The sequence below is a fragment of the Musca autumnalis genome, unplaced genomic scaffold (assembly GCF_047663935.1).
Source record: "Musca autumnalis isolate F117 unplaced genomic scaffold, ASM4766393v1 scaffold_2, whole genome shotgun sequence".
Classification (NCBI taxonomy): domain Eukaryota; kingdom Metazoa; phylum Arthropoda; class Insecta; order Diptera; family Muscidae; genus Musca; species Musca autumnalis.
In genome coordinates, this window is record NW_027411755.1 from 20509664 (window position 1) to 20525663 (window position 16000).

General features: G+C 28.4%; 2 protein-coding genes across 4 annotated transcripts in view; both read left to right on the top strand.

Moving 5' to 3' along the window:
- Nucleotides 1-2532, top strand: part of smal (smoke alarm) — a 140045-nt gene extending 137513 nt beyond the window's left edge. For 2 of the 3 annotated variants that reach the window (XM_073967238.1, XM_073967239.1), the window contains exons 11-12: nucleotides 627-765; nucleotides 1152-2532. In XM_073967238.1, coding sequence (XP_073823339.1) covers nucleotides 627-765; nucleotides 1152-1603 — 591 coding nt within the window. In that variant the 3' untranslated portion in view covers nucleotides 1604-2532. The remainder of the gene's footprint in view (nucleotides 1-626; nucleotides 766-1151) is intronic. The other variant, XM_073967240.1, reaches the window with a different exon arrangement.
- Nucleotides 1397-6989, top strand: LOC141393780 (uncharacterized). The gene is made up of 2 exons (XM_073967241.1): nucleotides 1397-2618; nucleotides 6673-6989. The coding sequence occupies exon 1, from the start codon at nucleotides 1628-1630 to the stop codon at nucleotides 2597-2599; it is 972 nt and encodes a 323-aa protein (XP_073823342.1). The 5' UTR covers nucleotides 1397-1627; the 3' UTR covers nucleotides 2600-2618; nucleotides 6673-6989.
- Nucleotides 6990-16000: the final 9011 nt, after the last annotated feature.

A 16000-nucleotide genomic window follows, 5' to 3' on the forward strand; every position in this document is an offset into this window, starting at 1 on the left:
AATTCTTAAAATTTTTTGCAACAAAATTTAAAGAACATTTTTAAAATTTAAGAAAAAATCGTTGAACTTTCTCAAATTCTTAAAAAAATATCTTCTTGAACAACTTTTCAAATTATAAAAATATTATTGAAAAAAATATATACTTTATTTTTTTTAATTTTTTAATATAAAAAATATTTTTAAAAATTTGTTTCAAAAAATACTAATTTTTTTTTTCATTCTTGTTTTAAGTTTATTTCACTTATTATTTCACACTCCCTGAAGATGGAATTTAATTAATTCCGAAATATTGGAGAAGAAATAAAGAACACATAAAGACCTCAAGCTCGAAATAAGAATTTTCATTTAATAACAAATCGAAAGGTCGATAAAATCAACAAATAATTTTTTTTTCATAAAAAAAAGTTTTTTGTAATGAGTCATGATTGACATTTTTTAGTTTTTAAGAATAAATGTTATTTTTTTTAATATTCTTTATATTTTTAATTCTTTAAATGTTTTAAATAATTTTTTGATATGTATTAAAAACGTTAAGCTTAAAGCCTCTCCTTACCGTTTTTCCTGCATCTCCTTTATTCCTTACTAAAAAAATATAATTTCTCCTAATTTTTCCCTCTTCCTTCTAGGCCAGCGTAGATGATAATGATTCAATTGGCAAGAATAGCCTCTACCACGAACCCTTCAATGTAAATATGTACACCAGCGGAGTAAATGGATATGCGGCTGTTAATGATTTGCAATGTAATATGACTCCAGACTATACAGGTAAGAGAATACAACAACAAAAATTCCACGAAAGCAAAACAAGCAAAGTGGGAGGAGTTGCTCAACAGAAAAAAAATTATTTCCTTAACTTGGCTTTTTGAACTCTTTGCAACATCATAACATGAATTATGGCCACAAGAAAAGAAACCTTAGAAAAAATTCATCATACTCCCTACCTATTATTAAATAGAGTGGGTTGGTTTCGGTTTCTTTTCAATGGAGGGCCATTGGCCTGCCATAAACCATAAGTGATGACTTGACAAAAACCGAAAAAAATTATAACAAAGTTTTAATGGCTTGTTTTCGTTCTTTTTCTCTTCCCTTTTCCTCGCAATTTCATTTTCTTATGTTTTGTGTATGTGTGTGTGCCCTATATTTCCACTTAGATGTTCCTGAAGGAGGTTATGCTGTACCCCACATGCAGGATTATATGCCCTCAAAAATGTCCAATTCCACACCAGGTGGTTATGTTAATGTACGCCGCACACCTCCCCCACCACTCAGCAGTATATTCCCTCGGCCGCCACAGGTGCCACCACCACCAATGGAAAAATACTATGCCACAACGGCCATTTTTAAACCCATTAAAGGTCACAGCGGTAGTAATACCATGAGCAGTAAGGCCAGCAGTAATCTAAGTAATGAGCATAATTATGATGATAACATGGGCACCATGAATTCCCAATCAACGGCACCCATGATCAATCCATATAATACAGCGACGGTGGGAGGTGGTGGTGGTAGTGTGGGTGCCGGCGGTAATCCCAATAATGCCGAAACCATGCAATTCCAAAGGGCCAGAACCTATAATTTCCGCAGCTATCCAGACAATCTTTAGTTTGAGACCCAACAAAAGGCCATCATGCAGCAAAATATGGCCTGTAATAATACAACAACAAAAACAACTTCATCAGCATCTACTATAAATAATAATAGAAAAACTCAAGTAGTTGGTAGTGGTAGCAATAATAACAATAAGAACAATCATTTTAGCAACAGTAATAATAAATTATTAGCCTCTGGAACAACAGCAAACGCAGCAGCATCATCATCATTAACAACAACAACATCACAAAATGGCATTAGTTGTGCTGGCAATGCTCTACTTAAACCACAACATTCTTCGAAAAGACTTAGCATTTTAAATTCCCACAAACACCTGGCCGCCACCACCACTCACAATCATTATCACGATCAAAGTTTATATCAACTACAAGCATTTCCTCCTCCCACACCTGCCTCAAAACAAACCAATCGATCATCACTGGGCCCGGCGCCTCACTTTAGTTATACCCTGCAGAATAACAAAAGCAGCAATAAATCCCAAGCCCAGGGGTTTTATCACAACTCGCTGAAGGCAAAAGATTTAAGGGTCCTTAAGTTATCATTGGCCAAGGATCCCAATTCAGATGATACGGAAGATGACGATGATATTGATGGGGTAGGTGGAGGCAAAATTTTGCCAGATGATCGTGGTGATGAGGACAGTGATTATTATATGCCCTCGTCATTGGAAATATTGGGTATACAAAAAGCTTTAGAAAATTTAGAAAAATCTGTAGGAAATGCTGAACATGGTGATGGTGATGATGACGATGATAATCATTGTGTCAGTGATAATGCTGAGTTAAGTGATAATGATGATAATGTTGAAAGAACAGCAACAACAATGGCTAATGATTTTGAATTAACGAAAAATGCTACAAATAATTTATTAAAACTGCAACAACAAGACAAAGAGAATGATGATTACGAACAACAACAACAGGAAGAAGATGAACAAAATATAACAAATACAACAACAACTACAACAAATAGGCTGTGGTATCATTGATGAAACCAATGGATTTGAGGTAAGTGTAACGAAAAAATATTAAACAATCTTTAACATGCCTTGAAAAATATTTTGGAAGACTACAACCCTTGATACCCTAAAAACAATATTATTCATGAATTATGTAAAAAAAATAATTTTTAAAAAACCACAACCGAAAATCCCAAAAAAAAAAATCATAAAAATTAAAAAAAATAATAATTTTCAAAAATTTACAACTGAAAATTTTGAATAAATACTCTATAAAATTTTAAAAAAGTTCCCTAAAAATTATAAAGATTAATTTTTAATTTTTACTGTTTTTTAATTTTTTTTTCAAAAAATATTTCTTAAAATTATTTAAATATTAAAAAATTTTCCTTAAACATTTTTATAAATAAAAAAAAAAAAATAATTATTTATAAAAATCCGCGACAGAAAATTTTTAAAAAATATTCCTTAAAAATTAACAATATTTTCCCTAAAAATTACTAAAAAATTAAAAAAGAAAAAAAATTATCCACGCCAGAAAATTTCCAACAAAATATTCTTTTATATTTATAAAAAAAAAATTCAAACAATTATAAAAATATATAAAAATCACTTTTTTAAAAATTTACGCCTGAAATTAAAGAAACCTTAAATATTATTCAAAATTTATAAAAATTAATTTTTAAAAACCCAAAATAATTTTTAAAAATCCACGGCAGAAAATTTTCAGTAAAATATTCATTAAACATTTATGAAAATTAATTTTTAAAAAGCCACAACAGACAAGTGTCGACATAATTATTCTTAATATTTATAAAAAATAATTTTTAAAAATCCACGGCAGAAAAATTTCGAACAAATATAAAAATATATAAAAATTAATTTTTAAAAAATTAGGCCTGAAATTAAAGAAACCTTAAATATTATTATAATATTTATAAAAATTAATTTTTGAAAATCCAAAATAATTTTTAATATCCAGGGCTGAAAATTTTCAGAAAAATATTCATTAAAAATGTAATATAATTGTTCCACAAACATCCATCCCATAAGGGACAAGGGTGATTTCTCTCCCGATCCATATTAGCTCAATGATATGGGACCTACAGTTTATCGCCGAGTCCGAACGGCGTGTCTAAGACACCACTTTTGTAAAGAAGTTTTACATGGCTGAAATACTCAGGAAATGTCGCCAAAATCACTGAGGGGTTTTTTGCCACCGTTGAAAAGTGTTTTGATGTTGCCTGGCCGGGGAATCGAACCCACGACCTTATGTGTGCAAGGCGGGTGTGCATACCATTGCACCACGGTGGCACCCAAAATTAAAAATTTATAAAAATTAATTTTTAAATAAAATACTTTATTCTCCAAACAAAATATCTGAAAATATTTTTGAAAATTTTTTAAAATTAAAAAAAAATAATTAAAAAAAAATCAAAATATTCCTTAATATTTTTATATTTGAAAAGTCTAAAAATTCGTCGCAATTTATCAATTTTTTTACAGACTTCAAAATTTGAAAAAAAAAAAATTAAAAATTCACAAATAAAATTAAAGAAAAAAAAACAATTCAACTTTTTTTTAAATTTAAAGTATAGTTTTTTTTCTAAAAATTTTAGTAAAATTTTAATAATTAAAAATTTTAAAACTCACGCCTGATTTTTTTAAAAATTTATAAAAAAAATTTTAAAATAAAATACTCTTCAATTTTTTTTATATTAAAAAAATAAAATATTCTTCATTATTTTATAAAAAATTAAAGTATTAAAATTCTTCGCAGTTTAGAGAAATATTTTTAGAAAATTAAAAAAAAAATTAAAATCCGCAAATTTAAAAGGACATTTTTTATCAAAAATTTTTAATAATTTAAAAAATCACAACTAGTTTTTTTAAATCATCCTTTAAAATTAAATTTTTTTAATTAAAAAGAATTTAAAAAAATCTATAACATACAAACAAATGAAAGTTTCAAAAAAAAATGTGAACAAATCCACACCTGAAAATATTTGTAAAAAATATTCTTCAAACAAAATATCTGAAAATATTTTTGAAAATTTTTTAAAATTAAAAAAAAAATAATTAAAAAAAATCAAAATATTCCATAATATTTTTATATTTGAAAAGTCTAAAAATTCGTCGCAATTTATAAATTTTTTTACACACTTCAAAATTTGAAAAAAAAAAATTTAAAAATCCACAAATAAAATTAAAAAAAAACAATTCAACTTTTTTTTAAATTTAAAGTAAAGTTTTTTCTAAAAATTTTAGTAAAATTTTAATAATTAAAAATTTTAAAACTCACGCCTGATTTTTTTAAAAATTTATAAAAAAAATTTAAAATAAAATACTCTTCAATTTTTTTATATTAAAAAAATAAAATATTCTTAATTTTTTTATAAAAAATTAAAGTATCAAAATTCTTCGCAGTTTAGAGAAATATTTTTAGAAAATTAAAAAAAATTAAAATCCGCAAATTTAAAAGGACATTTTTTATCAAACATTTTTAATAATTTAAAAAATCACAAATAGTTTTTTTTCAATCATCCTTCAAAATTTAATTTTTTTAATTAAAAAGAATTCTAAAAAATCTATAACAAACAAACAAATGAAAGTTTCAAAAAAAAATGTGAACAAATCCACGCCTGAAAATATTTGTAAAAAATATTCTTCAAACAAAATATCTGAAAATATTTTTCAAAATTTTTTAAAATTAAAAAAAAAAATAATTTAAAAAAAAAATCAAAAAATTCCTAAAATTTTTTTATATTTGAGAAATCTAAAATTTCTTCGCAGTTTATACAATTTTTTTACACACTTCAAAATTTGAAAAAAATAAATAATTCTTAAAAATCCACAAATAAAATTAAAAAACAATTCAACTTTTCTTAAAATTTAAAGTAAAGTTTTGTCTAAAAATTTTTGTAATTAAAAAAGTTTTTAACATTCACGCCTAATTTTTATAAAAATTTATAAAAAAAGTTTAAAATAAAAAAATAAAATATTCTTCAAAAATTGTATTAAAAAATTAAAATATCAATATTTTTAGCTGTTTAGGAAATATTTTTTGGAAAATAAAAAAGTTAAAAAAAATTATTTTTAAAATCCGCAGTTTTTATAATCCCAAGTGAAAATTTTTGTATCAAATCATTTTTAGTAATTTAAAAAAAATCACACCTGATTTTTTTAAAAAAGCATTCTTCACAAATAAATTTTTTTTAATTGAAAAAAAAATATTCCGTAAAAATTTATAACAAACAAACAAATGAAATTTTCAAAAAAAAGTGTGAACAAATCCACACCTGAAAATATTTGTAAAAAATATTCTTCAAAAAAAAAAAAAAAAAAATATCTGAAAACATTTTTCAAAAATTGTTAAAATTAAAAAAATAATTTAAAAAATCAAAATATTCCTTAAATTTTTTGTATTTGAAAAGTCTCAAAATTCTTCGCAGTTTATAATTTTTTTACACACTTCAGAATTTGAAAAAAAAATAATTTTAAAAAATCCGCAAATAAAATTAAAAAAAAAATTCAACTTTTCTTTTAAATTTAAAGCAAAGCTTTTTCAAAAGATTTTAGTAATTAAAAAAATGTTTAAAATTCACGCCAGATATTTTAAAAATTTACAAAAACAAAATATATTTTATAAACTATTCTGTTAATAAAAATTTCAAAAATATAAATCCTTAAATATTATTTAAATTTTAAAAAAATTGGCTGCGAATGACAAAAATTCCTTCAAATGTATACAAATCCACGGCTGAAAATATTTTTAAAGAATATTCTTCAACATGATACCTGAAAATATTTTTCAGAAATATATTTGAATATCCTTGCTCAACAATATTTCTCCAAAGTTTGTAAAATTAAAAAACAAAATATTTATAAAATCAAAATATTCTTAAAAAGTTTTTATACTTAAAAAAATCTCAAAATTCTTCGCATTTTAGAAAAATTAGGAAAATACAAACAAATAAAAATTAGGAAAAAATTTATATTTTTAAAAAAGTAAAGTGAAGCTTTTTCCAAAAATTTTAATAATTAAAATTTTTTTAAAATTCAATATTAATTTGTCAATGTTTTCACTATTTTTCTCTTTTCAGCGTTTAAACTCTGCAAATAAAATTAATGAAAAAACAACAACAAAACAAACTCCCATATCATACCAGGACGACTAGCCAGCCACATAAGGAAAACTAGTGTTGCCTTGAAATCAAATTGGCAGTGAATTTTGCCCTGCACAAAGAGAAAGGTAAGGCCACAAAGCCCCCAAACTCCCAGAAACAAAAAACAACACACAAAACTACAAAGCAACTTTCTTCTAATGGCTGGTAGAAAAAAAAAAACAAAAGAAAATTCCCAAACAAAACTTATGATGGTAATGATGGGAGGAAATGGAATTCTTAAAACAAAAAATAAACGAAAACCCACATTAACTTATAAACAAAAAAAAAAACCAACAAGAACAACAGAACTAGAACACCGTATGCTTTACCTTAAAAAAAGAAAACAAACAAAAATTATAACAAGAAATTTACAACAACACAACAATACCCCAAGAGGTTTACAAGTTATGGACTCTGCTGGTACGTAACTTTAACTCGCAAAACATAAGCCGAACACACACAAACTACTTAAACACAGAATACACACACAATAAACGAAAAAAATAGTAAGAACCGAAATATAGTTTTTTGTACCAATAGAAAATATTTATTAAAAAAACAAAGGACTTAAGGATAGAAATTTGTTTGAAATATTTTTTTCGTTTTGGTTTTTCAAAGCAGTAGTGTAGATCTTTTTTGAGGATAGCACCTATAATTTTTTAGGATATATATAGGAAAACAACAAAGTAAGAAGAAAAGTAACTTATACCTAAACACAAAGAAAAACAAAAAGAAATACTGAAATTTTTGCCAACGAACTAAAAACAAAAAACAAGAAAGAATAAAAAGTAACAAAAAATTATTAAAGTTTTAAACTAAACAAAAGAAGGGAAACGATGAGAAAAAAAACAAAACTTATTAAAAACAAAACAAAGTTAAGCACATAGAATTTTTGTAAATATTTCCCAAAAACAAATAAACAAAAAATTAAAACATTTCCAAGAAAAATGGTAGTAAGACTAATAATCCCCCCCAAAAAAAACTCCCCTTTCCCAGACAGACAACCAATCAATCAATAGCTGAAAAATAAGTAAAACAAAACATAATCACATAAAATTATTCATACAATCCAAAAATAACAACAACAATTATTAAATAACTAAATAGCCAGTAAAATAAGATCAGCAAAGTATAGATTTCACACAGACGCGCCCACACATTCATACATAAACACAAACAAACACTCAATTAGCTGAATTTTTTATTAAAAAAAATAAAACATAAATAGAAATTAATACAAGAAAATATCCCCAAAACAAATAAATTAAAGCATTTAGTAACAAAAACAAGAAGAAATGGAAGATAATTGATTAAAAATTAAACAATTTTATAAAAAATAAGAACAAAAAAAAATTAACGAATTTATATTATAAAACAGAGATATAATTTTCTTCTCATAAAAATTAAATTTTTTGTTACGATAAAAATTCCTAGTTTTGCTATAACAGAAATTTAAATAAGGGCAGAAATTTCTGATTTTTTAGCCAGAAAAAAATTCCCAAGGCAAGGAAGAAGTTTTCATATTATTTATTAGGTCAGGTTGACTTATTCATTCCGGACATTTTTTATCTTGCATTGTAGAGGGTTTTGCAAAGACTTCTCCATTTCGCCCTGTCTTGTAGGGTTGTGTAGTTCCGGAACGAACTAGTTCCAAGGAACTATTCCGGACAAGGAACTCTTGGAACTATATCTAGCTCTTGCGTTTATATAGTTCCTTTAGTTTATATAGTTCCTTTCGTTTTTCTCATTCCTTCAATTTAACGCCTACGTCGATCTTTCATTGTTGGTGTTTGTTCGCTGCAATTTTTTATTTTTATGTCAATTCATCCACCAAACAATGAAAACATTTCGAACTGAACTATTTCGATCTCGGAACTATTTGAACCAAAAGAACGATGAAAGAGAAAGATTCGTTAAACTATTTCGGTCTCGGAACTATTTGGAATGAAAAGAACGATGAAAGAGAAAGATTCGTTAAACTATTTCGATCTCGGAACTATTTGGAACTACTGGAACTATTTTAAGGAACTAGTTCCTTTTGGGAAAAGGAACTAGAAAGATCGATCCGCTCCGGGAACTAGATTGCCCAATTCTACTGTCTTGACTTTGACCGTGACTTTGACCGTTGTGGGCTTAATATTTTCATTCGGTTAATATATTGTTAACTGTATCCATCGAAGTTTTCCATCTTCTTTGTCTGCTTCTCGTACTAGAAAATCGTGTTTCTCTAACTCGTTTTGGTTATCGATTTCCAGGCATTCTGGCGACAGCCTTAGTCGATTTTGTTCAACTTCTAGATTGGCTCTGATAGTGTCATTTCACACTATATCTCTCTTGCTTTTTTCTGTAACTCTTCGTAAATACTTCACTTCTGCAGTCTGAATTCTGTTTTGACTTTTTGTTGAAGGAGCTCCTTGTCTGACTCCTAGGTTTGTAAGCAAGTCCTCTCGAGGTAGCATTGGTTGTTCTCAAGTAGTTCCGACAGATTTTATAGAAGCTTCTTATGGTTCATAAGCTTTATGAACTGATCAAATTGCCCTCTAAATTTTTTATTTCAAGTACTTCCCATATTTCCTGCCCCTTTACGGAGCCGAAAGCCATTTCTAGATCTGTGAAACAGCAATATATTCAATGGATTTTTCTAATAATTGGCTCATTGTGAATAGGCAATTGTGAATGTCTGGGGTTCCCCGATTAAGGTCGACACCACACTTCTCATCTTCCAGTAGTTCCTCAAGTTCAATATGAAACCTGCCTTTTAAAATTCGGGAATATATATTATTTCTTTATTCGGCAGTCGGAGTAGGTCGTTTTCAATAACATCAAATTGACTAGGATATTCTTGTCGATAGTTTGGTTTTCTATTTTCCTATTTATCCTATTTTCATATTTATTTTTTTTATTTATTAACAATTATATTTATAAATAAATCACAAATATAAAATAATAAAGAAGCTCTGGCTACTAGGCCTTAAGCTATATTTTCATATTTTATCTGCTGTTATTTTAAAATTGTTTCGAGTGAACATTTCTTTTAAACAAATCAGCCCATCAAAAATTCCCATAGCAGACACAAAAATCTTCACTAAGTTTAGGTAGAAAATCAATTCCGAATTGATTTGGAATTAGCATAGACCAAATGTCGAGATTTTTTGCTGGAGGTAAAACATCGAATCGATGTCTTCTCAGCAGCTGGTCGGGGTAGGCCCCGCTCAATTAAATCAAATTCGCAAGGACTAACGACAGTTCAATTTTCTGTTTCAATTTGTTCCGACACTCGGTTTTAAGTATTTTCTATAGTTCTGTGAACGAAATTGTCTTACCACTTTAATTCAAACCACTTTAGATCGTTCATTTTTTGAACTGGTTCCGTCACTCATTTGAAAGAATCGTTCAGTTAAACCACTTTGTTTATGGCAGTCCTACCGCAACTGAGATTCATTGAACGGAAATTATAGTTCATATTTTAGCCGATCGGTCTTTGCCTGCAAAAACGCACCATATTAGTTTGTTAACTTCTTCAACTGGTTCCGTCACTCATTTCAATGAATCGTTTAATTAATCCAGTTTCTTCATTACCGACCAGTTTCTTCATACCCGACTCACTTTCAATGAAAGCAAACTGATTAGGACTGCCAGAAGTTCGATTTTCTAGTTCATATTTTTAATCAGTTTTTGATTTGGCAATTACCATAGACCAAATGTCGAGATTTTTTGGTGGAAGTAAAACATCGAATCGATGTCTTCTCATTAGCAGTTGGGGTAGGCCCACTTAATGAAATCAAATTCACAAGGACTGTCGATAGTCCAATTTTCTGTTTCAATTTTTTCCGACACTCGGTTTTAAGTATTTTCTATAGTTCCGTGATCGAAATTTTCCTACAAACACTCACCACTTTAATTCAAACCACTTTAGATCGTTCACTTCTTGAACTGGTTCCGTCACTTATTTGAATGCACCGTTCAACTAAAGCACTTTGTTTATGACAGTCTTACGTCAACTTAGATTCACTGAACGGAAATTATAGTCCATATTTTATCCGATCGGTCTTTGCCTTCAAAAACGCACCATATTAGTTCGTTAACTTCTTCAACTGGTTCCGTCACTTATTTCAATGAATCGTTTAATTGAACCAGTTTCTTCATTACCTACCCCGACTCACTTTCAATGAAAGCAAATTGATTAGCACTCCCCAGAAGTTCGATTTTCTAGTTCATATTTTTAATCTGTTTTCCGTTCTAAGTTATTTCAATAATTCCGTGGACGATATTTTCCTGCAAGCACCCACCATTTTAGTTCATTGACTTCTTATTGAACTAATAACCGACGCTTCTTCCAATGAATCGTTCATTTTAACAAATTCATTCAGAACTACAGACTCTATTTGTCTTACATTCAGTGAATTCAAGTTGATTAGGAATGTCGATATTTCGATTTTCTGGTTCACATTTTATCTGGCCTCAGTTTAAAGTAATTTTGATAGCTCCATTGATTGAACTTTTTCTAAAAACTCGCCATTTTGTTTCACAGCCGACGCTTCTTGCAATAAATCGTTCAATTGAATAAATGCTGTAAATATTTGCTCATTTGCCATCCTACCTGGACACATATTCAATGATATAAGTTTGCTTAGGATTGTCGATATTTCGATCTTCTACGTCACATTCACAACTGCTTTCGGTTGAACGCTCTTTTTATAATTCACACATTATATTCAATCTTTCAGATTTCTGTAAAATAAAAAAGCGATAAAGAACTGGTTCCTCCGCTCTTTTTAACGAATCTTCCAATTGAACCAGAAGTACAACACAGTGGATTACAGTTGCTCCTAAAAGCATGTTGCAACCGCATTTCATTCCCTTTTTTGTGAACTAACATGTTCTTCTTAGTGAGCGTTAGCGATCTGATTCCGACGATATTTGAATCTTTGAATTGAACCACTTCATTTATGAACTACACAGTACTAAGTTGCACTTGTTCCACCAGGAATCTTGCAATCCTTGTCAATAGATCTTTCTTTCATTTCTTTATGAAATAACAAGCGGTTGCGATGTGGTTTGAAGGCTCTTTCCAATGAAACGTTCAATTGAACCACCAGAATTCTGGTTTCGTTGCTCTGTTCAACGAATCCTTGAATTGGACCCATGCACATCATTAAATTGCAGTTGTTCAACAAAGACTCTTGAAACCGGTTAGCTGTCAATAAGTATTTTGTTCACTTCATGGTCTTCATGATCTTATAAGCCGTAGTAAAATGGTTCATATGTTCTTTTCTATGACGCGTACAATTGAAGCAGTTCTTTTGTGGAATATAAAATACTAAATCACCAAGAATCTTGCAAACTGGTCAGTTGTCAGTAACTCATTCGTTCACTTCTTTATAAAACAAACGGCAGCGAACTGGTTCCATCGCTCTTACCAATGGAGTGTTCAATTGAACAAGTTCGTTCATGAACTACATAACAGGAAACTGTCGTTTTCCACCCAAGGAACGATATGAATAAAGTCGGTAATCGACCAGTAAATTTTTCCTTCACTTCATCATGAACATGCAAGTGTTATGAACATGTTCCGTCGCTCTATCCGGTGAATCGTTCAATTGAACTACATCGCAATATTAAATTACAGTTGTTCCACAAAGGATTTTGCATAATTTTCCAGGTAATTACTATCAGCTTTATTTTGAACGACAGTTACTGCAAATACCGTCCAATATTCCTTAGACAATCACTGGCATAAATGGAATAGGTTTTGCTGATAATGTTCTTCCTGCAAGGATATTTTTATGTCCTGTATCTATAAGACGCTTCGCATTCAAATTCGTTCGAATTACTACCATAGTCATTTTATTGTAGAATTTTTTGTTTTTTCAATAATAAAAATTAATAAAAAATTGTTCAAAGAAGTTCGGTAGTAGTTCAAAAGAATTTGATTTCGAATTCGATTTCTTAGTGAAACTGATCATTAATAAAGCCAAATTTTGAAATGTAGAACTTAAAATGGTTCTTGCATGTTTGAGAATTTTTAAAAATTTATTTCAGTAACTTCATTGTGAACTAACAAGCGTTAATGACTGGTTCCAATGCTCTTTCCAATGAATCGTTCAATTGAACTAGTTTGTTCATGAAGTACAGAACATTAAACTGCAATTCCTGGGAATTTTCCTTCATGCAGATTAGGGATACGCAGTGAATTGCAATAATCGATTTTTCGATTATTCGGTTTTCGTGAAAAATATAAAACTCGACTTTCGATTAATCGCTAACTGCCGAAAACCGATTTTAATCGACTATAATCGACCATTTCCGTTGATGCGATCCGAGATGGTTATATGTATAAAAAAGTACCGTCGATTATGCGGTTTTAGCACACCTAATAGTCAACTACGACTAATAGTCGACCACGATTAATAATAGACTACGACTAATGGTTGACTACGATTAATAGTTGACTCTGTCTTTCGAAAGTCGACTAAAAATAATCGATTATCCGGTTTTCGCACAGTCAATAGTCGACTACGACTTTTGGAAATTTTACGGTTAATAATCGATTAATCAATTAACCGAAATCGATTTTACGTATCCCTAATGCAGATAATTTTATATATCCATTTTTAAGTGACAAAACTTATTTTTATTTCTTCCTTGCTTAAGAATTTTATTTTTATAAATTGTCGGAAATTTCTGCCCTTCAACTTTTAAATTTGTTTCCGAAAAAGTTTTCTTTCTTCTTCAAAAATGCTATACCTTCACTACCTTCATTTATCCTAAACATCTCCAAATTAAAGTCTATACTACCCTTTTTCTTAAGCTACCAAAATGTTAAAATTAAAAATGAACTCCACCTACCAAATTTCACATCTTCAAAAACTGTGCTCCTGTAAATTTTTTCCTGTAAAGTCCTGTAAAAAAAGAAAGTAAAAATAATGATTTTCACAAAAGTTTTTTGTTTTTGTTGTAAAAGTTTTTGTAAAAAGTCCTTAAAAATTGATTCATCATCCTGTAAAAATCCTTAAACGACAAAGAAATCTGTGGAAGAACTTAAAATATAGAGAAAAAAATAGCAGGGGAAAATAGATATTTGGAAGAATGGAGAGGGCAATGTGTATGAGGAGAAAGAGAGACAAAAATATGAAATGGAGAGGAAAAAGAGAGAAAAATATTAATTATTTGATCAAAAGAGATGATGAGATGGTAAATACCAATTCAAAATCAATGTTGCTCAAACACTTTTTGCATTAATCTCTCTGGGAGAGTCTTAACCAGAGAACACGTATTCTCTTTGCAGCTGCAGTTAAACTACATTGGTGTCCAAAATAAATGAGAGAGAATTGATAAGAAAGTAATGCCCCTTTGTTAAACAACGGCTGACATAGCTCTCATTTGAATTCGCTATTCTCTGTTGTTACGACTACGTGCAGGAGTTGACATCAATGTTAAACTATTAGTGATATTGAGATTATGAAATTTTTCGGAACATACGATACGATTGCAAAAAGAGCAAAGAGAACAAATATTTTGATTTATATTCGATTGAAAAAATTTGAACTTTAAAACTCATTACAAATGTTTGTTAATTATTATAAAAAATTATTATCTTTATAAACAGAAAGTAGTTGTATATTCATAGCAAAAATTAACTCATTACAAATGTGCTTTCTAATCCATTACTTTGGTTACTAATGGCCGTAAATACTTATATAAGTACTCATTCATCGACATTTAGCGGCCGTTTGATTTTTTTGCTAGGAATATACAACAAATTTCGGGAGAACAGAATTTTCTTGATAATGATCATGACTTTTCTCTCTCTCACTCTCTTTCTTACGCTCTATCTTTGTGGTTGTAAACTTCTTCCTCACATTTCTCTTCTGAATGTAATTGTTTTTCTTCTCTTCTCCTGCAAATTGCCCCTCCCCATTCACTGTACTCCAAGTTTTCCTCTTGCTAAAATGAAACAAAAAAAAAATCACCCCAACTTATTATACCATGTAACATTAATGGACCAACTAATACAAAAAAATTACCACTCATAAACACAACTATATATAAAAAAACTCATTACATTTAACAGAGTCGCCTAAATCTATTGAGAACGAAAAAAAATCAGAAAAAATACAAAAAAATTCTAACAACACAAAACCAACAACGTTTCAATCAATGATATTTTGTGATTACATTTTTTATTTTTTAACATTTTTTTTTAAGTTTCGTGTTATATAGAGAAAAATACATAAAAAAGCAAATATCTATACATATTCAATAACAATAAAAAATTCTATAAATAAACGAAAAATTTACAAATTGTATAAGAAAATATGTTCCTTTTAAGTTTAACAGCAGAAAATATTATAAAAAAAAAAACAAAACTAAAAAAAATAAATATTTGATTTGAAATATTATAAAAATAATAGAAATAGCAAAGAAAAAAAGTCATCAATAAAAAAATTGTAGCAGGTAGTTGAATATTTAAAGAAAGTAAAAGTTAAAAAGGGGTAACTGTTTCAAATCATTGAGTTTCAAAAGGTGAGAGAAAGAGATGGGGAGATGTTAAAGTCTTCAAAAATTAAAAAAATTCCATTGCTTTATACTTCATACTTATGTATGATTGCTATAACTTTGGCATTATTTACAAAAATGTGTTTCCAAGTTTTCCCCCATCTCGTTATATTTCAAACCTCAGTATTTTGTATAATTTCTGCATATATTTCGTATAGCAAAACCCCCACTCTGAAACAAAACAAATTTCCAAATAACACAGACAGAACTCCAACATATTTGAAAATTGCATTTACTAGCTTTTAACAAACTATAAAATAGCAACAAAATAATAAACATAAAAATTTCCCAAAATATCTTCACCTAAAACTACCGTTTTTCGTTGCGCCAACTATACATCTGTTTTTCCCCTTCCCAGAAAATAATACTACAAAAGCTTTCCCTTACAAGATGAAAAAAAAACAAAACAAAAACCTGTAGGCAAAAACCTTAACTCGCTACCTCTGCTTCTAAACACAAACGACAAACATGTTTCAAATTTCCCTACAAAAAAAAAAAATTATTTAAAAACGGCTTATTTGATTTCAAGATTTTTTTTCAAATAGAATTACAAAAATTAAAATTAAAAAAATAAATTAAAAACTATTTACAACATATATCAGTTCAAAACCTTAATAAAAAAAAAACAATGTAACGAAACTGCGTGATCCTGTATAAAAAATCGAAATAATATTTTTAAGAAAAAACTAAATTTATGAAATGAAAA